Here is a 25,168-nt window from a genome sequence, read left to right as displayed (position 1 = left end):
ACTGAGTATTGATTCTGAAACTTTAAACATTAATGACTCTGCAGGTTATAAAGTCATAAACTTACTTGTTAAGCCAGATGACCGCATTAAGGTCCAGATGGTTTGTGGGCTCATCCAACATCAGTAACGTTGGCTCCATAAACAAGGCTCTAACAAAGATAAAGGACACCATAAGGACACAGGCGCATGTACATTGAAACATATGTATTTTGCATCAAGGATTGTGCTGGTAGCGCCTCTCAAATGTCACCCACATAACTTTGCTATGCTGGCACCCACATAGCAAGCCCACAATTTATTATCCCTAACTCACAAGTCTGTTTAATGTGGAAGACTGGAGAACCCAGAGGAAATCCAGACGGCGAAAGGGAGAACATACAAACTCCTTACAAACAGCAGTGGGAATTAAAATCCGATCTTACAAACTGCACTGTAAAGCCTTATGCAAACTGCGTAGCCATCATTCCATCCTTATTTTATGCACAACTGTCACCATTTATTCGTGTAATCCACAGATAAAAACAATTCTACAATTGATGTTAGAGGTGTATTAATCTTATATGAAATTATGTGGGGCATAGATGAGATGAATGGACACAGAAAGGGGCTCAAAAATTAGAGGGCATAGGTTTATGATGAGTAGGGAAACATTTAAAGGAATTCAAGGACAAATTTTTCAAAGGTTCGATGAGATATAGGAGCTGATTTAGGCCATTAGTCCATCAGTTGGTGGGTATACAGTATGGAACAATCTGACCAATGAAGTGGACAGGTAGGTAAAGATAACATTTAAAAGGCATTTATAGTACACAGGTACAGTATATGGAAAGATTTAGCAGGATATGGGCCAGACAGGCAAATGGCACTTGCTTGGCTCAGCACTTTGCTCTGCGTGGTACAGTTGTGCTGAAGGACCTGCTTCTGTGCTGTATAATTCAATTTAAAGGAGTAACCCTAAACCCAAGCAGCTCTGCACAGAAGCAGTCTTTCTATAAAATGCACCGTTCTTTCAGCATTGTCCTTACCTAGCCAGAGAGACACGCATTCTCCAGCCTCCAGAGAATTTCTTGGTGGGCCGGTTCTGCATCTCGGGAGTGAAACCCAAACCTGCCAGGATTCGGCGGGCTTTAGCTTCCGCAGCAGCAGCACCCGTGGCACGCAGCTCCTCGTACACCTGCAGAAGAGTGTGGTTGAACCATGGTGACCAGGATGCCACTGAACAGCAGGGTGCAGGTACAGTCTTTTGCTGGAGACATTCATTGCCTGGAACTTGTGTGACACAAGAGGTACTTGCTACTTATCAGAACTCATCTGAATAAGTAGCAGATCTGATCTTCTTGCAGACAAGCATTACTTTGTTTCTGTTCCTTGTTCTGTGCGGTTAATGAACCTTGCCCACTTTTTATTCTTTTAATCAACGTGGGTCATGAACACTATCCCCACTGATCTCCCTCCTGGCACTTCTCTCTGCAAATGGCTCATTGTTACAGCTGTCCCTACACCATTTCCCACACCACCATTCAGGGCCCCATTCAGTCCTTCCAGGTGAGGAAACAGTTCATGTGCGAGTGGTGTTGCTGGTGTAGTCACCTCTACGTTGGTGAGAGCCGACGTAGATTGGGAGACCACTTCGCTCCATCCACCAAAGCAGGCAGGATTTCCCAGTAGCCACCCATTTTAATTGTTCTCCCCATTTCTGGTTCATGGCCTCCTCTACAGCCACTCCCAGGCTAGAGGAGTAACACCTCACCTGGGCAGATTCCACCCTGATAGAAAGAAAATCAATTTCTCTAACATGGTAATTATTCCCCCCCCCGCACCCCCCCCACCATTCCTCATTCTGGCTTCCCTCTTCTCCTCACCTGCCATCACCTCCCTCTGGTGCCCTCTTTCCCTTTCACCCATGGTCCACTCTCCTCTCCTATCAGATTCCTTCTTCAGCCCTTTACCTTGTCCAGCTTCTCATTTCAACCCCCTCCCCCACCTACCTCTCTCTCACGTTGTCTCAAATATCACCTGCCATCTTGTACTCCGTCCCCACTCTCCTCCAGCACCACCTTATCCTGGCTTCTATCCCCATCCTGTCCAGTCCTGATGAAGGGTTATTTCCCTCTGTAGATGCTGCCGGACCTGCTGAGTTCCTCTAGCAAATTTTGTAAATTTTTTTCCCTGAGGGATCTAACTGGCTGCTAAGCAGAACACAGTCCCTATGGAAATGAATGCTCCCCACGTGTAAACAAATGGTAAATAATGCAAAGAGGAAGACAACACAAACCCCAAGAGCCACCAGTTTACATTCAGCAAGAACTGACAAACCTGGTGAATCACAACAGACACACATCAGGAGTTACAACACTGATTTAAAATTAATGAATGTGTTGAGGGCTTTCTTTTGAAAAGTGGAAGAAAAAGGGTGATGTGACAGATTGCTTTAAAACTTTAATATGGTTTGATCAACCGAACATTCCAAAACCCTTCAGTTTTCAGGCAGATAAACACCAGATTCATAAATATCAGAAAGGAGCAGAAATAAGGGCCCAAATGGACAACTTCTACGCTAGGCATTCTTTACCACAGCATGGACCACATACGTTATTATATTGTTTTATTATAATCGTGCCAGTAACATTATACTGTCTTACATAAACTGCACCTCACACTTCATGTCAACCTGTCCATCTTCAGGCCAGGCCACTCAGGGACCTGTGCTCACATTACTTTGCGACAGTATATTCTGATCGTAACTATACGTCCTGCGTGTGACTATATTAGCATTTTGCACCTCAGCCCGAGGAATGTTTCATTTATCTGTGTATATGTGCATGGATGAATGGCAATAAATTTGAACTTGGATCTGACAACTGCGCACCACATCAGGAATGCCGATGACACGGAATACAAGACAAAGTGGGTTGATGAGTTGGCACTAATGCTATGACATCCAAGTTCTACCAATGTAATTACCTGTTATGTAGATTAGATCATTTGGCAGGTGGGGCTTGTCAGCCATGGTTGGCAGTTCATCTAGAAGGAAACCTCTGATCTCAAACCTCCACTACTACGCTGCTATACCCAACTCCATGGGAAAGGCTTCACGAGTAAACCGAGGGAAAAGTGCCCCTAAGACAGCCCTACATTCAGTGCTGACTGGCAACTCCTGCGACACTGCTGCTGCCGTTTCTTTGGGTTCGTCAGCTACGTGGAGAGGGGATGCTTGCTACATGGGCAAAAGCTTGCTCTCCATACTGGACTGGCCCGGCCTGCATATCTAAACGCACTGGATGCAACATCTATGGTCAACTCTGACCAACGGAGGCCTCAGCTCAGCTGGATTAGACCAGGAGAGGCTATTGATAAACGACAGAAAATCTGCAGATGCTGCAAATCTAAAGCAACACACACAAACTGTTGGAGGAACTCAGGTCAGGCAGCATCTATGGAAATTAGTAAATATTCAACATTTTGGGCTGAGACTTCTTCAGGACTGGAAAGGAAGGGGGAAGATGCCAGAATAAAAAGTTGGAGGGACGGGGAGGGAACGAGGAGAGCTAGAATGTAACACACATAAAAGTTGCTGGTGAACGCAGCAGGCCAGGCAGCATCTCTAGGAAGAGGTGCAGTCGACGTTTCAGGCCGAGACCCTTCGTCAGGACAGCTAGAATGTGATAGGTGCTATTTATGATTTTCACACCTAGGAACCTGAAGCTCTCAACCTCAGCACTGTTGATGTGAGCAGTAACTATGTACCAAACGCCTTTCTGAAGTCAATGACCAGCTCTTTTGTTGACGTTGAGGGGAAGGTTGTTGTCATGACATCATGTCACTGGGCTCTCTATTTCCTTCCTGTACTCTGACTCATTGTTATCTGAGATTTGTCCCACTGTGGTGGTATCAGTTACGAACCTGTAGATGGAGTTAGAGCAGGATCTGGCCATGTAGTCATGACCGTTCAGGGAGTAGAGTAGGGGCCAAGGACACAACCTTGTAGAGCAATGTTTAGAGTAATTGTGGTGGAGGTGGTGTTGGTGCCTCTCCTTATTGATTGAGGTCTGTTGGTCAGATTGAATGTTGAAGTTGCCCAAGGCTTGAGCACTCACCTTCTGCAGTCTTTCACCAGCGCGGTCATCGCCTTTTTCTAAGAGACTCTGGAGCTGGCGCTCTTCTTCCAGAAGCTTCAGCCTCTTTGTATCGGCTTTCAGGACGGCATCGACTGCTGCTGTGTCATCAGCCTTCACCTCTGAGGAGAGATTCCACAAGATTTATTAACTGAGTGCCTCACTCCCGAGTGAAGCAGAAGCTTCTCAACAACCACTCCTTGCATGCCAAATCTTGGGGCACTGTGTTCAGTTCTAGTTGCCCCATCACAGGGGGCTTTAGAGGGGGGGGATTAGAGGGATTTAGCCATAGAGGTTGGGGCACCATGGTAGCGTACTGGTTTGCATGACACTATTTCAGCTCGGGACGTTCCGCAGTTCAATTCCGGTGTCATTCTTTAAGGAGTCTTTGTACATTCTCCAGTGGGTTTTCTCCAGGTCCTCCCACAGTCCAAAGTCGTATTGAGTCATTGTAAGCTGTCGTATTGAGTCATTGTAAGCTGTCCCATGACTAGGTTAGGGTTAATTGGGTTTGTCGGGGTTGCTGGGGCAACGGGGCTTGAAGGGCCGGAAGGGCCTAATCCAAGCTGTATTGTTAAGTAAATAAACACACCAACCTGGATTGTTTCCCCTGGAGCACCAGAGCTAAGTGGACGTCAGATAGAAGTTTATAACATGAGGGGGTAGACATTCAGAGGTAGAAATTTCAAGTACTAGGGAACATCATTAAGGTGAGTTGTGCAGGGCAATACAATTTTAATTACAGAGTGGAAGATACCTGGAAGCAGACACAACCGTGGTGTTTAAGCAGCTGCTAGTACATGGAACACATGAACATGCAGGATATAGACGGATATGGATCATGTTTAGGCAGAAAAGATTTAGTTTAATCTCTCAATTCTTAAAGCATATTCAGTGCAGACATTACAGACTGCAAGGCCCGTTCCTGTGTTGTACTGTTTAATGTGTACACCTTTACCAGCCCCACTGCCCTATCAAAGTGCATTCTGGATTCACGCGCCACTAAAAGCAACAAATAACTGCGATTGAAATATATATGGATCCTACTGTCTTTATATATAATCTGGAAGGAACATTGAAAGCCAAACTTGCAGAATGGCACCAAAGTTGGCTTTATACAGAGAAATGCAAACTGTTTGGGAACGGCAGTTAACAGATAATAAAGCCTGCCCATCTACTCTCAATATCCATGCAGGAACATTTGCCAGGTACACCATGGTCACACAAATAATATGGGTTCAGCTCACCTTGTTCACAGAGGAGCACGTCAATGTTGGGTGGGATGTTCAGTACTCTATTCTGGATGTGTTTCAACAGTGTTGTCTTACCCTTGCTGCAAAAGAAGGGAAAACTTCAGTGTATCAATCCACATTTTCAAGAGTAAATTTTAAAAAGTGGGAATTTTGAGGGCCTGTACTACACCTCTGAATAGCCAAGAGAGTTTGGTTTTCACCAAAGCTTCCATTGATCAAGGCACGCACTCCATGTTTGCTGAACAGAAACTATTGGAATTCCCCTTATCTCTTGAAGATTTCTTTAATTATGGAAGTAAATGGCTGCTCTGTGCACAAGTTCAAATTCAGCTGGTGTTAGTAATACAGAACAGAAACAGGCTGTTCAACCCAACTGACCAAGATACCCACTTAAACTAGTCCCATCTGGCTCATGTACCACCCAACCTTTCCAAAAAGCACACCTGTCCAAATGTCTAAAATGTGACTCTACTTGTCCCAACTGCTGCCCCGGCAGCTCAGTCCGTGTACATATCATCCTCTGTGTAGTTACCTGAGATCCCCTTTAAATCATTTCCTCCCACCTTAAACCTATGCCCTTTAGCTTTTGATTCCCTTTCCTTGGGGGGGGGGGCGGGAATTCATGAATTCACCCCACCTACATCTCTCATGTCTTTATAGACCTCTGTAAGGTCACCCCTCATTCTCCCGTGGTCAAAGTCTTAGCCTCTCCTTTCAACTCGGGCCTTGAAGTCCCAGCAACATTCTTGTAAATCATCTTTGCACTCTTTCTAGCTTAACACTTTCCCATAACAGGGTAACCAAAATAGTAAGGGAATGTTTGGCTCAATAAAAGGGTTACCTAATTTAGTGCTACTTCCTGCTATAGAAATTACCACAAGCTGGTAAGTTTGTTAATATTCAGAAGAAAATACTTGCATTTATGTGGGGAAATTCCATGCCCCTTGGATGATCTAAGGAGCTTTAGAAGCAAAGGAAGCCAGATACAGAAGCAGCAAGAGGTCTCAAGCCAGTTTCACCAATGTGATTTATGATTCATAACCAAAGTACTACCTCTGTAATTGAAATCTATCAATCTAAAATCATGTCTGACGAATCTCATAGAATTTTTTGAGGATGTAACTAGTAGAGTGGATAGGGGAGAACCAGTGGATGTGGTATATTTGGATTTTCAAAAGGCTTTTGACAAGGTCCCACACAGGAGATTAGTGTGCAAACTTAAAGCACACGGTATTGGGGGTAAGGTATTGGTGTGGGTGGAGAATTGGTTAGCAGACAGGAAGCAAAGAGTGGGAATAAACGGGACCTTTTCAGAATGGCAGGAGGTGACTAGTGGGGTACCGCAAGGCTCAGTGCTGGGACCCCAGTTGTTTACAATATATATTAATGACTTGGATGAGGGAATTAAATGCAGCATCTCCAAGTTTGCGGATGACACGAAGCTGGGTGGCAGTGTTAGCAGTGAGGAGGATGCTAAGAGGATGCAGGGTGACTTGGATAGGTTGGGTGAGTGGGCAAACTCATGGCAGATGCAATTTAATGTGGATAAATGTGAAGTTATCCACTTTGGTGGCAAAAATAGGAAAACAGATTATTATCTGAATGGTGGCCGATTAGGAAAAGGGGAGGTGCAACGAGACCTGGGTGTCATTATACACCAGTCATTGAAAGTGGGCATGCAGGTACAGCAGGCAGTGAAAAAGGCGAACAGTATGCTGGCATTTATAGCGAGAGGATTCGAGTACAGGAGCAGGGAGGTACTACTGCAGTTGTACAAGGCCTTGGTGAGACCACACCTGGAGTATTGTGTGCAGTTTTGGTCCCCTAATCTGAGGAAAGACATCTTTGCCATAGAGGGAGTACAAAGAAGGTTCACCAGATTGATTCCTGGGATGGCAGGTCTTTCATATGAAGAAAGACTGGATGAACTGGGCTTGTACTCGTTGGAATTTAGAAGATTGAGGGGGGATCTGATTGAAACGTATAAGATCCTAAAGGGATTGGACAGGCTGGATGCGGGAAGATTGTTCCCGATGTTGGGGAGGTCTAGAACGAGGGGTCACAGTTTGAGGATAGAGGGGAAGCCTTTTAGGACCGAGGTTAGGAAAAACTTCTTCACACAGAGAGTGGTGAATCTGTGGAATTCTCTGCCACAGCAAACTGTTGAGGCCAGTTCATTAGCTATGTTTAAAAGGAAGTTAGATATGGCCCTTGTGGCTACAGGGGTCAGGGGGTATGGAGGGAAGGCTGGGTTCTGAGTTGGATGATCAGCCATGATCATAATAAATGGCGGTGCAGGCTCGAAGGGCCGAATGGCCTACTCCTGCACCTATTTTCTATGTTTCTATGTTAATTGACCCTTTCATGGAAATAACTCAAATTTTTACTATCCTTTGACAGGCAAAAGTATGTCCAACTTGCCAGGTGAAAGAGATAGCTTTCATATTCAGGAGATATTCCCTTGTTCCTAACTTTGAAACCAGTTTGTACCATGTTTCTGGGAGCTCTTAAACTATTTGCAATTGAGCAATCAAAGTAGCAGTTTGCAGAGCTGGGCCCACAATCAGAAAACAATGCCCTGAGCGAATGCCCTGAGGCAAACACTCCAGCCCTTCCTTGAGTAGCACCCCATGATCTTTAATATAAAGTTAAGTGGAGGGGCGGAGTGGGACACATTGTTAAGATTTATTCCAGTGTTAATAATGCACGATTCATCAGCACTAAATCTGTGTAACAGCCAAGGGATTACTCTACATGGCACAATAACTCTTTACACCATAATAACAGCAGATAATTGTTACAATAGTTATTCTTGACACCAATACAAGATTAAAGATTAGCTTTATTCGACATATGTACATCGAAACAGTGAGATGAGCTGCTTGTGTTAACTGACACAGTCCGAGGATTGTGCTGGGGACAGACATGCTGTCGACATGCTTCTGACACCAATAAAGCATGCCCACAACTTATTAACCCTAACAGTACAACTTTGGAATGTGGGAGGAAACCAGAGCACCCGGAGGACACCCAACAGAAAGTACAAACTCCTTACAGACAGTGGGGGAATTGAATCATAATCGCTTTCTCTGGCACTATAAAGAGTTACACTAACCGCTACACAACTGTGCCGCCATAAATAAACACATGCAAGCCTATTATAAAGTTGACAAATGCAAGAGGTACATTTTTCCCTATTAAACTAAAAACTGCTTAAGCATTGAGACACAAAAGACTGAAGATGCCAGAATCTGGAGCAACAAACAATCTGCTGGAGGAACTCAGCAGGTTGAGCATCATCTGTAATTGTTGACATTTTGGGTTGAAACCTTGCATTGAAAACTCCTTCCCCATTCTTCACAGGCGCTATTCAATCCGCTGAGTTCCTCCAGAAGAGTCCTGGTTGCTTCAGGTTAAAGTTCTCAAGAAGCCTCATTTTCCAACTTACCCGTTAGGTCCAACCAGACCATATCTTCTCCCAGCCACAATGTACAAGTCAGCATTGACGAACAGTTCTTTCCCATGAGCTGAGATGCTGAACCTTTCCAGCTGAAAATTACAAACATGGTTTCATTACGAGCAATGCAAACTGACCGCACGGGTTTTGGGTGGCATTGAAGATGAGGCTCAAATAGTCACAATAACAGCCATGATGAGTCTAGGATCAGAGTAGAAGGACATCCCATCAGATAGAGGAACTTCTTCAGCCAGAGAGTGGTGAATCTGTGGAATTCATTGCCACAGGTGGTTGTGGAGGCCAAGTCATTGGGTGTACTTTAAGTGGAGGTTGGTAGGACCTTGTTAGTAAGGGCATCAGGAGACAGCAGGAGAAATGGGTTGAGGGGGATAATAAATCAGCCGTAATTAAATGGCAGAGCAGACTTAATGGGCCAAATGGCTTAATTCTGCTCTCATGTCTTATGGTCTTAAATCAGCCATGATCCAATGGCAGTACACGCAATGGGCCGAATGGCTTAAATCTAATCTATACCTTTCTGGCCTATTTTTGTTGTAATGAGTACCAGGAGGAATATTGGCAGAGGCAAAATGAACAAAGAAATCAAATCTAAATGAGTGGTATTTCCCAAAACCATGAATGAGAGATCCAACCATCATTTAACATGAGTTTTGGAAAGAGATAGAAATTAAACAGCATTCTTATCAATCAGAAGCCAAACAAGACCCACATTTGTGTATATGTCAGGCAATTAGCACACCAAGGGGATTGAAAAGAGAAATTGTATGTATCCTTGGCTTCTACTAAGCTACACTCCCTTCAGAGTGCTGAAAATTGTTCTTCAGCCTTTCCATTTCCATCCCAGCTTGTCTACTCCAGCAGAGCTGACTTGTCTCAATAAGTAGATTCCCTGTGATATTGTGCGCTTCATGCTCAGACAATGAAATCTAAAACAGCTTAATGGTTCCACTACCCTGCAAAATCAGACTTTATAATAGGCACCTTGATATCTGATGCGTTCTCCAGCATTGCTTGTCTTGATGACTGCTCAGCTTGTGACACAGAGAAGTCACCCTCCGCATCATTTGAAGCTTTTAGTATGTCCACTTGCCGTTGAAATTCCATCTGAGAAGATGAAGAGAAACAAATGTAGATACTAAATTTTTCTGGAATAGATAATCCAAGTAAAAAATTTCAGGAATAACTTTTCTGGGTTTAATCAATGCTGGCTTATCCAACAACTAGTTAGGGTTCAGACACTTGATACTTTTAATAAGGAAACACTAGAGACTGTGCAAAAGCTGGAATGTGCATGCTCCAGATTAAACGGTCTCGATCCGAAATGTCAACCATTCATTCTCTCGATGGATACTGCCCAACCCGTTGAGTTTCTACAACAGTTAGTTTTAATAAGAAATTATAGTGGGGGCAACTTATTGATCTTTGCACAAGTTAAAAAACTAACCAAGGCATTGCAGCAAAACAATTCCTCTGTTATTTTAATGTTTGGTGCAAAACCCATGAAGAGGACTTATTTACATACCTATACATCATAATTATTGCTGAATCCGTAAACTGACTGTAAACTTTGCTTAGGAAAGCAAAATAAAAATTAGTACTTAAAGTAATTTGCCGATCTTACCTGTTTCTTCATTTTCTTTTTCTCTTTCTTACTTAAATTAGCATATTTGTCATCTGCTGCCTTTTTGTTTTCTCCCTTTCCTTCCTCCTCCACTTCATCCACATCATCTTCATTCTGCAGTATTAGGAAGCACAAAAAGATTGTTCTTATTCAGTGCATTGGTACATTTTATACCCAGACTACTAGTCTCATGGGTAGGGATCAATCCCCGTTCTAATCAGTTCCAAATGCATGTGATGGCATATTCCTTCCATGATAATCACACCGTTTAAAACAACTAGACAATGGGGTGACCCGTTGGGGCATCTTTCAGAGAAGGATAGTGCAGTCTGATGTGACCAGAATGAACATTAAATTTTCCTGAATGCTATTGGTATCGCTTTGCTTTGGAAACTGAAGTAGAAAACCTCAGCTTATTAAAGAAGGACGACACATAGCAAAGCAAATATAGCTGCTCCTCATTTAACAAAGCACACTTTTGATGGCATTATTTCTGGTTTATCTGCCACCCTTGTGCCTCTTGTTGTCATTCTGGAGACATGCAGCCCTTTCATCCCCCATCTCTTCATCTCTGCTGCTGTTTGTTGTTTGTCTCTGATCCTGGAGACGTGCATGCCTCTCCTCCTCTGTCTCTTCTTCTCTCATCTTTTTTTGTACTGACTCTTTGATCCTGGAGTCGTGCGGCCCTGGCCTCATCCAATTCTTGTTCTCTCCCTCTCCTTGCCGCTTCCCGACGACGTTTAGTGTCATCCCTTGACCATAATGCTCCCCTTCCCTTTCCACGCGGCATAATTAGGCTGACCTTTCTTTCATGCTAATGCTGGATAGAAGATATGAAGCAGTAACACCAAAGGATGCTGATTATTCTTGATGATGTGGTTGGCACTCTCCTAAATGGACGTGATATAGTCACCGCTGTCCTTTGACTGCAGCAAAGGGTTTTATCGGTGTCTCGAAGTACGTCATTACAATAAGATGTAATTATCTCTTATTGATGGGTGGCAGTTAGATCTGTCCCAATCCTGCACATGCTGATGGTGATTAGCAGAATGTGACCCCGCAAAATAGAGCTGCCCTGCCCTTTTGCTCCGGCAGGTGTCGCTGCTGAGACTGGCCATGCGCATGCGTCAGGCTGTCGCGTCCCAAGTTCCATGATGGCCGATCGGGTCTTGGGTTAAAAGGGAGCCTGTTTATTTTGGTGAATGAGCAATTTTATAGGAATATATAACCCTGAACTTTGCCTGCATTCTGTAAGTTAGCGCATTTTAATTCGATTTAGCCAAAAAAAGTGCCGCTGTAGCACTGTTTGCACTAATTGGAGGTCACAAACAGATAGACAGAGCATGAGAGTTTTAGTAGTATATAGATTATCAAAATTCGGAAAACTGTTTTGTGTACTTTCAAATGTTTAACTTCCCTTCTTTTATGCTAAGCCAAGTCTAGCAACCCTGCAGCAATGACATTCCATGAATGAAAAATCTACACTGCCTTTGGTCTTGCATCAAAGCTTTGTGTATGTGTTCTAACCTTAACTTTTCCTTCGCCCTTAGAACTCTCTTCTTCATCCTCGTCCAGCTCCTCCTCATCATCCTCCACATCCAAGGCACTAAAGGAATTAGCAGGCTGTTGGAAAACAGAAATTAGTTAACATTGATTTATACTGGTAAACTAGGCAAACTGCTACAAAGCAGTTTGTGTGATCATCATTCCTGTAAATACGCACACACGTATGCACGGAGGTCAGCGCAGCAGTTAGTGCAACTGCTTTACAGCAACAGTAATCACTGGTCAGGGTTTGATTCCCATGGCTAAGTGTTCTCTCATGACAATGTGCGCTGCTTTCCTCCCACATTCCAAAGCTGTACGGATTAGGGATAGTGAGTTGTGGAAATGCTGTACTAAGGCTGAAAGTGCAGTAGGTCTTGTGGGCTACCCCCAACATAATCCTTGAACTGCGATGGTCATTGACGCAAAACAGCACACGTCACTGTATATTTTGATGTACGTGACAAAGGAAGCTAACCTGAAAGCTTAACTGACGAAGGAAATCATCTCATCTCAGTTCTAACTGGACAATTCCTTATTCTGAAATTACATCCCGAGTTTGAAATAAACCCACTAACAGAATACATCCTCTGTCAATCCTTGCCAAATAAGGAACAGTTCCCACCATCACATCAATGAAAATAAATTTAGATTTTCCTCAACTCCTCATACTATTTGGGATAAATACATTCAGTTTGAAAGGTTTTTCCACCAAAGAAAGATCAGTCACTTTAACTGTTAGCCTTGCCGATTTATTACAGGAAACAAAGAATCAAGATTGAGTTGTTAACTTCTGGCTCCTTTGCATCGGGGAGAAAGGGGACTTTCTTTGGGAAGCAAGTTCAAATCTGTCACAGAAAGACCAGTGAGATTCACAAAATTCAACCATTCTAAACAAGGAATGAACATGCAAGATTGATCATGAAACAAAATCTGCCTGTTAGCAAGAATTATTACCACAATGTCTTCTACATGGAGTTAGAAGTTATTTATCTGCATGAACTGCTTTGTTCAGTGATTTTAATGAGCAAAACAGGTGATTCTTTACTTCCATGCATCTTATTTACTGACAGTTCAACAGTTCTGACTCTTAGAACCGTACGTGCAAGGTATCAGTTTTCCTCTTTACTAGTGTAGGTCACAGCATCACCAGGTGCAAAGGAATCAAACTGGATGAAGTGAGGTTATCAAAGTTAGTGCGGAGTAGTTTAATCTTGAACTACTAAACACACTAGGTTATGTTAAGTCATGAAACGGTTTTCACTTCAAGCTCACATCATTCAATGTACCTTTCCTTTCCCTCCCTGGGGCTTTGATTCTTCTTTATGCATTCCTCCTCCTCCATCAGTCTGCTTCACAGTAATGGCACTGCTACCCTGCAGATGAGTAGCAGCAGGATGCGGTGTTACACTGATTATGTAACAGAGCATCAACCATGCATCAGCTGCAATATAATCAGACTACAGCCACAATACATACATGTCACATCCATGATTCGAGGGGCATTTAAGCTGGCCAGCTGGCCACGGTACCAAGTCAATCATTTCTCCATTGGACTTCATTGTGCTCAACAAGAAAATGAAAAACCAGCAGGACTACATCTTGTCATTTATAGTTTTTATCATTATGCATTTCAATGTACTGCTGCAACAAAACAACAAATTTCACGACATATGTCAGTGATATTAAATCTGACTGATTCTTGCCTTCTTGGTTTCCATCAGAGCCCAAAACTGAACTTTCGAGTAGTCAGTACTGGATCATTTTGGGCTGAGGCCCTCCTTCAGGACTGAAAAGGAAGGGGGAAAGATGCCAGAATAAAAAGGTGCAGGGAGGGGAAGGAGGATAGCTTGGAGATAGGTGAAGCTTGGCGGGTAGGAGATAGGAAAGGCAAAAGGCTGGAGAGGAAGGTATCTGATAGGACAGGAGAGGGGACCAATGGACAATGAGAAGAAGAGAGGACCCAGGGGAGGTGATAAGGAGGTGAGAAGCCAGAGTGGGGAATAGAAGAAGAGGGGAGGGGGAGGGAAATTTTTTTCCCCACTGGAAGGAGAAATCGATACTCATACCATCAGGTTGAAGGCTACCCATATGGAATTATAAGGATTCATCAACACAGCAAAATTATTTTAGTGGAATTTTCCAAGCTCATGGTCTTCACCAAATGGGAGTGATTTCAGGATGTAACCACATAACACACTAACCACAAGACACAGGAACAGAATTAGACCATTCAGCCCATCAACTCTGTCCACTATTCAATCATGGCTCTTTAGTTTCCCCTCTCAACCCTATTCTGCTGCCTGATCCCCATGACCACTTACTTCCTTAGTAATCAAGTGCCCATCAACCTCCGTTTTAATACCCAGTACTGTGGCAATGAATTCCAGAATCATCATCTTCTGGCTAACGAAATTCCTAAAGGGATGTCCTGCTATTCCGAGATAGTGACCTCTCACTCAAGACTCACTCACTAGTGGAAACATCCTCTTAACATTCATTCTACATTGGCCTTCCAATATTTGGTAGGTTTCAATGAGACCTCTTGCCCCCACCCCCACCATTCTCGTGAACCCCCTCTGGATCCTTTCCAGCGCCAGCAAATCCTTTCTTAGGTCAAAAACTGCTCACAATACTCTTCATGTGGTCTAACCAATGCCTTATAAAGCCTCAGAATTACATCCTTGCTTTTATATTCTAGCTTTCTCAAAATTAAATCTAACATTGAATTTGCCTTCCATACAACCAATTCAACCTGCACTAGGACTTCAAGCCCCTTTGCACCTCCTCGTTCTGAAATTGCTCATTTGCTCCTTCTACCAAAGAGCCTGCCCTGTCGTTCTCTGTTATTTCAGCGCTGCTAAAATTTCATCTTGGAACTTCCAAACTGGAAGTTTCAAAGGAGCACCTTCATAACACAGTTGAAACAGTATAAATTCTATCCTTACATTTACTTTAAGAACAAATAAATTAAGAGCTCAAATAGTAGCAACCTTTCCTCCACAAGCCCATGTACCTCGAGCTTGAGAAATATTTTGCTCCTTCTGTGTTTATAACTAATGGACAAAAGACATGGGAAGTGGGATAGCATCGTCCGTCTTAGCCCTTTCATTAGTCTCAAGGTATAGACTCTAAATCCCCCAAGAAGACCACAACCTTGTCGTGGTTTGGAGGCTTGCGTGCCTCAATGACCTGGAGTGCTATGCTAGCTGGAGTCAAGGCTTTATGCTTTGGCTCTTGGCAGGGTTACCCATGCCAAACAAATCAAAGGGTAGAGGACAGACTAAGAATGTTCTACTGGTCCTCCAGGTTCGGGGATTCAGCTCAGCGCCAACAACCCTGACTAGCAACAAAACTGTTACAGAAACAGCAATGAAGAATCCTTGTACATCTGAGTGTGACAGTATTCCTGAGTCTCCACTTGCAAGACTGATAGTAATGAAAACTGAGAAACATGATAAAGGAAGCCGTGAACACTGCCAGAGATGGAGGACCTTCATTACTGCCCTAAACACCAGCAGTGTAACAGGGACCCAAATCCAAGTTAGAGTCTGAGTGGCATATACTCATATACTAACCCATGCAACCTCTGATTTAAATCAGCCACACTGACAGTAATTGAATTTTCTACCTTTTGCTTTCCTTTTGTTTTAGCATGTTTTCCCTTTTTCGTCCACTTTTCATCCTCATCTTCATCATCGTCAGAAAGCGCCTGTGGCAAAAGAAAAAGAAACCAAATGCTGAATATTCATAGGATGTTGATTAATAAGGGTGTCTAACATTACCAGGATAACGAAGGAGAATGAGGCTGAGAGGGAAAATAAATTAGTTGTATGGTGGGACAGAATAGATGGGCTGAATGGCCCAATTTGTACTCCCAACTTATGGCTGTAGTTAACTTTGCATTTAGAAACAATCAATGTTATTAAGGTACCCTGTATTTCCTCACTTTCTAGGACAGGGGCCTATCTGGCACTCGTTCACACTCCTTGTCAATACAGGTTTCCTTTGTTTCACTGTTCACTGAAGTGTTATGAAAGGCTGAGTGAAAAGGCTTCTGAAAATCCTCTTTACATAACTGTTTATGCAGTCTGAGCTGAACGTCTGACTCTTAGTTGAATGGAACGTGCACACCATGGGAAAGAGGTAATACAAAGCACAATAAGTTAATTCAGCTCCGTTTTAAACAAGGTTGCAAAATTGCAATTCTTAGCGCAACCCACAAAATTTAGATTGCTCAAAATTCCAGTTATAATTTAAATCCTCACAGATATGGGTTTACCGTGAATGCAGCCAGGTTTCCTACAAAAGATGAAATTGTAGAAACGTCATAAAATTTTGGTTAGGGCAGATTTGATGTACTGTGTCCACTTTCAGTAGTGGCATTACAGTACAGATGTGGAGGTGGAAGAGGTTCACAGGATGTTGTGTGGATTGGTGAGTATTAGCTACAGGGAGAGGTTGGACAAACTTGCACTGCTCCCTCAAAAGCATCAGAGGCTGAGGGGTGACCTGATCGAAAATAAAATTATGAGAGGCACAAACAAGTAGAAGGGTCTTGGCCTGAAACGTCAATTGTTTATTTAACTCTATAGATGCTGCCTGACCTTCTGAGTTCCTCTAGCATTTTGTGTGTTGCTTTGGATTTCCAGCATCTGCAGAATTTCTCATGTTCATGATGTGAACTTTTTCCCCCATTACAGATACATCAAATGCCAGAGGGCAAAGGTTTCAGATGAGATGGAGAAAGCTGAAGGGCAATTTATAGGACAAGTTTTTTTTAAAATCCTTTACAGAGTCTAGAACACACTTTTGGGAGAAGTGGTGTAAACAGAAACAAAAGCAATATTTAAGAGGCATTTACACAGGCTCATGAACAGGCAGGGAATGGAGAGACAGAGGCAGTCAGGTAGATGAATCTAATACAATTAGCATCATGGTTGGCTCAACGTCGTGTGCTGAAGGGCCTGTTCCTGTGCTATACCGTTTGACGTCCAACATGGCCTTCTGGTTTAAATCTGCAGCAGCCTAGACGGAGAGGCTTCCTTTCTCTCAGTATATCACTGAATTTCATATCAGAATTACGTGTGGTTGTGACTACAACGACAACTACTTTAGAACTCATACAAACACAGCCTTAACATTAATCACAAGAAATTCTGTAGATACTGGAATTCCAGAGCACACATACTAAATGCTGGAGGAACTCAGTCAGTCAGGCTACATTTTTGGAAGGGAATAAACAGTCAATATTTCAGGCCAAGACCTTACATTAATCATGACGTTCTGATGTTACAGTGAAAATAGCATGCAGTGAAAGACATACAATAATAACTTTATTTGTAGAGTATTTTTCATACTGATGATGTAGTTCGAAATGCTTTACAATGGGATAAAACTACAAATATGAAAACAAAATAAAAATAAACATAAAAATAAAAGACAAAGCGATGTTAGTTAAAATAAGATTAAATAAATATGTTTAGAGCTGGCATTTAATAATGTCAACTGAGTCTACATCCCTTACAATTAACCTGCCAATTATCTTTTGAGGAAGATGGCTTGAATTTAAGAGACTGGCAGAAGACGACCCGGGAGCTCGAGCAGGATTTAAAAAGATGAAAACAATTCTGTGATGTGCCCCAGTAAGAGCATGAAAAACAAGCGAACTTTAAAATCAATTCTGAAAGATGCAGGAAGCTAATGCAGTATAGCAAGCACAGGAGTGATATGTTCCCTCATCCTGGTTTTAGTTAAAAGTCTAGCAGCGTTGTTCCGAATGAGTTGAAGTTTGTCAATAGATTGCTTTGGATGGCCAGTAGGAAGTGCACTGCAGTAATCTAGTCTACATGATATAAAGGCATGAATTAGTTTTTCAGCAACATTATGTGACAAAATCGAATGTACCTTTACAATATTTCATACAACGTAAACAGTAAAGCTACAACAATTTATAGATACAAAACAAAAAATAAAATTATTACTCCAAAACTCGGGAAAATATCCATTAGCTTTGGAGTAGGAAATGCAAATTCCCCATGATTCTGCTTAAGTTTTTAAAGATGGGCTGTACAAATTATTTTCCATTCCTTTCATCTCAAAAGCATTAAGGATGCCGCAACAACTGCATTGAAAATGCAAAAAGGTAATTAAAAACAAGGATAAACTCTTCCTGCAGAAGGGGAATCCAGAGTAACACACACAAAATGCTGAAGGAAGTTAGCAGGTCAGGCAGCATCAAAAGAACAGAAGAAAGAGTTGATGTTTTGAGCCAAGACCCTGATCACATTTTCAAACAAAGGCTAGTGAAATATAGAAAATTCTCTCTGAAAGCAATACAGATGCCAGGACAACTGCAGCTCTACTCTTCGAAATTTCAAAGCTTGAGGAATATGGAGCACAGATATGTGCAGGAGGCTTAGCTACAGAGCGAGCAGCGATGATCTATTCAAGATGTGGAATTGGGTTACTGGGATAAATTGTTCAGTCATTCTTCTATAATATGTGGGCACTTTCCCTGGACTTTAACATGATGCTGTCATTGAACAATATCGGCCCTTCAGCCCATGATGCATGCTTCCCAAATCAGCTTTGCCTGCTTACCCTTTGCCTTGCTTTTGATTTCTCAGTTATTTTGCTCTTTTTACTTGCTTTATCCTCGTCCTCATCTTCTGATGTTACCTGTAGCAGGAGGATTGAGACCCAATTTACTGTGATTCATTTGACCCAAGCCTTGCTCATTAGTATAAATGCACGAATTTCCCAGATACTTTGGGGTTAAAAGTTTTGAATGTTTGCCAGTAATGTGATCTCATCCACCCAAAACAAGCTGCAAAGCAAAAGAATGATATGCCATTCAGTTTTTTTTCTATTTGTAAAGCCACTTACTGCAATTGTAAGGCGGATCCCCATATACAATTCACATCAGTTTTTTTTTCCAAGTTAGGAAGCAAGAAACAAAGGCACAATTCAATATATCAGGCATCCTCCACCTGAGTGTTACTTTTTATTGTCGTCAAACAATTGATACTAGAGCGTACAATCTTCACAGCGATATTTGATTCTGCACTTCACACTCTCTGGAGTACATATCCATAGTAAATATAGTAAAAATTTAAATTATAAATCATAAATAGAAAATAGAAAATGGAAAGTAAGGTAGTGCAAAAAAAAACACCGACAGGCAGGTCCAGATATTTGGAGGGTACAGCCCAGATCTGGGTCAGGATCCATTCAGCAGTCTTATCACAGTTAGAAAGAAGCTGTTCCCAAATCAGGCGAGGATTAAACCTTTTCATTATCATGGAATTTGAAGACCAACTAAAATATTAACTAAGCATATTAGGAAATGCACATAATTCAGCAAGTAAATTCCTCTTGGGCATGGTGGCTTTCCACACTATTTTTAATGGTGTAATGGTCTTCTGGTCAGGAATGTCATTGTCCCAAGTGATGTCTCCCAGTATAATCCAGATGTGAACATAGAACAGTACAGACTCTTCAGCCCACAATGTGGTGCCAGTCTTTTAACCTACTCCAAGATAAATCCAACCTTTCCCTCCCACATAGCCCTCCATTTTTCTGTCATCCATGTGCCAATGTGAACAATGAAACTTGTAATGATCAAAACTACAGATCTGTGAAAGATACAGAATCCAGCCTTTTCAAAGACCTGGCAAAAATGTTTCAGCAATGAGTAGTTAAACTTGCTTTAAACACAATTGAACAAAAGCAATCATAAATAAATCCCATCTTGGCCCAATCAATTATTGTTCGCTTAGCCAAAAATCTAATCCTCAATTCCTGAAGGAAAAGCTACGACCCTTCAGAGTCTGGCCAATGTATGTAACTTTCCTCTTCACCAGTTCTGGATAGCTGCGACCACCCAGGTGTTCCTTTACCTCCTTCAGTTGTTGGGAATGGACAATAAATGGGGATCTTGCTAACATAACACAATTTATACAACAGGCATATGGCATATTGGTACCTTTTGCTCTTTTGCTTTTCCTCGTTCATTCTTCTTGCTTTTCTTACTTTGCTTCTTGTCATCTTCCTCAGGCACAGGCTGTTAGACAAGAGCATGATTGTAAAATTAAATTCAGATGAAGAAATTTGCAATTTGTAACAACCGATACCCTTCCCTAGTTAAATACATCCTCCCTTGTCACACCACTCAACTAGGACATTACATCGGGATGTTCAAAGGTACAAACGTACAATAAATCTTAAAAGCAGGTGGGAGGGAGAGACAGGGTTTGTTTCTGCTGTTGTTGTTTTGTCATCTGTGTTCTTTCTTGTTCTCCAAGCATTGTGGGAACACGATGTAGGCACTAGAATGTGCAGCGAGATTTGCAGGGTGCTCCCAGCACACTCTTGTGTATTGGTTGTTAATGCAAATGACATATTTCACTGTATATGTGGCAAATAAACTTAATACTGAATCTTCTCTTCTTCCAGCAACCTTCAACTGAAGGAATGTGCTCTTCTCTGAAGCAATTAACACTAGTCTTAATGCCCTAGGAGAATGTAATTCACAAGCGGCTCAGAAGATAACTCTGGGTACACAGCTCACACTGGGTGGAACAATTCTTTCAGGCTGTTGAAGCAGTTGACTGTGGCAAGCATTCTTCCCCCCCACTCTTAAACTGTTTTCAGATTTGAAGAAAGGCTGCATCTGAAAAAATAAAAATTTCTCTAACCTGCATATCACCAACATTTCTGTTTCTGTTTATGAGAACTTCAATTACTTACACGTGACACACGGACATCCCACAGTATTTGGGCGATCAGTGGGATGGATGGGTTTGGATTTGCTGGCTGCCGCAGGCATTTTCTACTGAGTTGGAATGAAATATTCCCGTTTGCTTTCTCATGTGACCAAAGATGTAACAACCAAGCAACTATGATTTTTTTGGGGGTGGGGTGGCGCGGGGGGAAGGAGAGTGGAGCAGAGTTGAGAGGACTAAGTCAGTGAGGCTGGCTGGCAGCCACTTTTCCCATGCTTGTTCGTTCTACCATTATCGCTGTTTCTGTGACACACTCCCTCCACACACCGTTTCTGTTCATTTCTGACATATAACAAAATTGGGTGACTAACAATTGGCATCTAGTTCACAAGAATAGAACCCTGTTGTAATGCACAGACACAGATTCAGATTTATGACCCATGTGTTGGGGTCGCAAGTGTTGCCACACATTCCTGTGCCAACATAACATGGCCACAATGTTCAACAGAACAACTAGAAGCAACAACAGCTCTGGCATAATTAATGGAAAGAAACTCATACAGATGTTCTGGAAAAAGGAGGAAACTCCATCACTGACAACGGCTGGCTGCATTAATGGATACTCTGCATCTAGAGAGGATAAGATACATTACCAAGGCCAGACTCAAGGAATTTGAAAAAATCTGGCAACTATTACTGTTGTATTTAGAACAGACTAACAGCTGAACTAAGTGTGCGCGGGGGGGGGGGGGCGGTAGGACCTAAACAGCACATACGGGAGGGATGAGGGGAGAGGAGGACTGGGAAGGGGAAATGAGACAGGGTGGTAGGGTTTCCTTTGCTTCTTGCTTGTTTACTATACGTACATTCTTTTGACTTTCATTATGTTGTTATAAGAAAGAAAAGAACAAAGAAGCATTGTACTTTAGGACATTGTCAGCTGTGGTTAAGCTGATGTTGCTTCACAATAAAAACATTTGAAAACAAAGTAACAACAGCAAACCAAGCCCCTTTCCTGCCTCCTGCCCACATATAGATAGCCCTTCAACTCCAGGACAGACCTCATTTTCCCTAGAACCTGGCAAGGTACCATCGAGGTTAATGCAAGGTTCAATTCCTGCTGCTATCCGTAAGGAGTTTGTACATTCTCCCCATTACCATGGAAGTTTCCTCCACGTGCTCTGGTTTCCGCCCACAATCCAAAGACGTATAGATTAACTGTGTGTAATTGTACGCCACAGGTTCGTTGGGCCAAAAGTGCCTGATACCATGCTGTTCCTCTAAATAAAAAGTCATCTCCTCAAATACTGGTCTCAACTTCAAACATAATTGCTCTGCCTTTGGTAGATGGGCCACGAGCTGCCAAAAACATGAGCTCTTGAATTCCCCCATCTCTTTCTCTTGTGACCAAGTATCTGGTCGTTTCAACTTCAAGTCACTTAGCTCGCTGCTTGAGATGTTTTCTAGATTTAAAAAAAGCTGCCAGATGAAGAGTAAGAGCAGAAAATGCTGGTAAAACCTAGGTTGTGCCTGTGGAGAGAAACAGTCAGCATTAGAGATCTACAACTCTCCATCAGAAACACTGACAAAGAATGGTTCTAAAAAAGGTCACCAATCCAAACGGTTCTCTTCCCACAGATGCTGCCTGTCCTGCTGCTTATCCAGCACTATTTGTTTTGTTTCAGCTTTCTATGTCTGCATTTTTTTACCTCCACCCAAATGAACATTTTAAATTATAGCTAGTGATATTGAAGTCACAAATGAGTGAGATTAAGCACCCCTGCTGTGATGTGGCACTGCATTCTCTGACAAACAGTGTTTGATCTGAAGCACCAACTTTGTTTCTCTTTTCAGATGCTGCCTCCCCTGCTAAATGTTGCCAGCATTTTCTGTTTTTTTAAATTTCAGATTTCCAGCATCTGCAGATTTTTCATGGTTTTCATTTGAGAAGGTTAATTCCCAAGTGCAAAGTTGAGAATGCCTGGCAAAAACTAAAATAGCAAAACGTGCCGCTAAAGCTTAATATCCTCCTCTGCTAGTGGCCAATATCTGCCAGCTGAACAATTGGTTAGCACCATCTAGTGGCAGCTGTCATTTTTGTCCAGAGTTCTGGCATTTGCAATTTTTTGGACTCCCACATTTAAGCCTTTGAGAATCCACAGAGCTTTCATAATACGTGGCTAAACTATAAATACAAAGAAGGTCGTGCATGGATTACACAAACTGATATAAAAGATAGATCTTTGGTGAAGAGGGCACAATTCCATTCAGTGATGCCAAACCTAGTTCGTCATCCACAAAAGTAGATCAGCATACGAACTAGAAGCCGGAATAAGAAACTCAGCCCCTCCAACCTGGTCTACCCATGGCTGATCTCACTGACAACTCTGCCTTCCCAGCATCCCTGATAACTGACACCCTTTGTTTATCAAGTATCCAAGCACCTCGACCTTAAAAATAGCAAAAGTACATACACTGCTCGAGGAAGGAACTAATTTGCTTCATGCATCTTAATGGTCTGTTATTTACCCATAGCTCTAAATTCTCCTACATAAACATTCACCCTATCAAGCCTGTTTAGTCACAGCTTCTCAAACTCATTTAAAACTCCAGTGGATTCAAGCTCAGTCTGTCTAATCTTTCTTCATATGGTGGCCAGCTAGGTAGTAGTTTAGCGCAGTATTTCCAAAATGTGTTCAAAGTATAGTTTCTTTAAAGTAGGAGACCAGGACTATTGACAATTCTCAGGATGTTGTCTCACCAATACCATACACATTCAACACACTAACCTTATTTTTCAGATTTTTCTCCTTCTTGGTTTGCTGCTTCTCCTCTTCATCATCATCTTCATCTTCACTCTGCTCTAGACAAAGTGCTGCAAAGACATTGCCACCCTTCAAATAAAACACACAAAAAAAAAAGACTAAAAACTACATGGGTCCAGCAAGAATAACCATAAATTCTTCAAAACAGCACATATACAAACAATTTCCAATCTCTCAACAAATAAGACTTCCAATTTGTACCTTGTAAGGCATGAAAATGCCCAACACAGGCCTCTCATGGTCTGAGTCGACGTTCCCTCCCCCCCGCACAACAAACAAGCATACACAACACTTGTGGATTATCACACACAATGTTGAATAAAAAAAAAGAAAAACACAGGAAAAATGGTGGTCAAAATCCTAACCTATCTGCTCAGTAAATTTATACAAATCGATACAAAGTGAAGGCAGAGTTAAGAATCCACAAGAGAGATTTAAATTTGATAGGTATTATGGTGGATAGGATGATAAAGTTTTACACAGGCAGGTAATTCTGACAGAAAACATGAGGGATGATATAAAACACTACAACCAGGGAACCAATTTAAAATGGTGCTAGAAAGTTTACGAACAATGCAGAATTTTCTCTATTTCTGCATAAATACGACTTAAAATTTGGTTAGATCTTCATGCAAGTCCTAAAACCAGATCAAGAGAACCCATTGAAATAGAACAAAAATTATACTTGTTCATTTATTTATTGAGAAAAATGATCCAATATTACATGTTGGAATAAAAGTACGTGAACCTTTGCTTTTGACCCCCATGTATAGCAATAACCTCAACCAGGCATTTCAGATAACCATTGATCAGTCCTGCACATCAGCTTGGAGGAATTTTAGGCTATTCCTTACAAAACTGCTTCGACTCTGGAATATTGCTGGGCTTCCTTGCATAAACTGCTGCTTCAGGTCCTTCCACAACATTTCTATAGGACTACGGTCAGGGCTTTGACTCGGCCATTCCAAAACACGAACTTTCTTCTTTTTAAACCATTTTGTTGTTGATTTATTCTTGTCTTTAGGATCATTGCTTGTTGTATTATCCAACTTCTATTAAGCTTCAGGTGACGGACTGCTACCCTGACATTTTCCTGTAAAATGTCTTGATACAATTTTGTTTTTGTTGTTCCGTCAACGATTGCAAGCTGTCCAGGCCCTGAGGCAGCAAAGCAGCCCCAAATCATGATGCTCCTTCCTTCATGTTTCACAGTTGGGATGAGGATTTCGTGTTGCTGTGCAGTGCCGTTTTTGTCTAAACGTAACAGTGTGTATTACTGGCAAGTTCAACTTTTTGGGGGAGAAGCAGCGGTCGGTTGGAGGGTTGCAAATGATGTTCCCTTGTTCAAGGGAGTAGAGATAACCCAGGAAGTTATAGACCAGTGTTTCCTGACAGACCGGATTTATGAGCATTTGGAGTGACATCTAATTAGGGATAGTCAAGGGCAGGTCGTGCCTTAAGAACCTGAAAGAATTCTTGGAGGATGTGACAAAACACACTGATGAAGGCAGAGCAGTGGATGTAGCGTATATGGATTTCAGTAAGGCATTTGACAAGGCTCTCCATACAAAGCTAATGCAGAAATTAATGAGGCACAGGATCCAA

At 42.1% G+C, this 25,168-nt stretch overlaps 1 protein-coding gene across 4 annotated transcripts in view; it reads right to left on the bottom strand.

Annotated features, from left to right (window-relative positions):
* Positions 1-25,168, bottom strand: part of abcf1 (ATP-binding cassette, sub-family F (GCN20), member 1) — a 64,132-nt gene that overhangs the window by 23,382 nt on the left and 15,582 nt on the right. Inside the window, exons 6-18 of one of the 4 annotated variants that reach the window (XM_063048124.1) lie at positions 23,528-23,632; positions 20,000-20,077; positions 18,616-18,693; positions 15,644-15,724; positions 13,302-13,388; positions 11,995-12,090; positions 10,468-10,581; positions 9,828-9,950; positions 8,817-8,917; positions 5,363-5,448; positions 4,098-4,237; positions 1,026-1,174; positions 66-149 (exon numbers count right to left, since the gene is read on the bottom strand). In XM_063048124.1, the coding sequence (XP_062904194.1) occupies positions 66-149; positions 1,026-1,174; positions 4,098-4,237; positions 5,363-5,448; positions 8,817-8,917; positions 9,828-9,950; positions 10,468-10,581; positions 11,995-12,090; positions 13,302-13,388; positions 15,644-15,724; positions 18,616-18,693; positions 20,000-20,077; positions 23,528-23,632 (1,322 nt within the window). The remainder of the gene's footprint in view (positions 1-65; positions 150-1,025; positions 1,175-4,097; positions 4,238-5,362; positions 5,449-8,816; positions 8,918-9,827; positions 9,951-10,467; positions 10,582-11,994; positions 12,091-13,301; positions 13,389-15,643; positions 15,725-18,615; positions 18,694-19,999; positions 20,078-23,527; positions 23,633-25,168) is intronic. The other 3 variants (XM_063048125.1, XM_063048126.1, XM_063048127.1) reach the window with 3 other exon arrangements.

This window comes from Mobula hypostoma, chromosome 5, assembly GCF_963921235.1.
Source record: "Mobula hypostoma chromosome 5, sMobHyp1.1, whole genome shotgun sequence".
Classification (NCBI taxonomy): Eukaryota; Metazoa; Chordata; class Chondrichthyes; order Myliobatiformes; family Myliobatidae; genus Mobula; species Mobula hypostoma.
The sequence above is the reverse complement of the archived record's forward strand: the minus strand, read 5'-3'. Positions and strand labels throughout refer to the sequence as shown.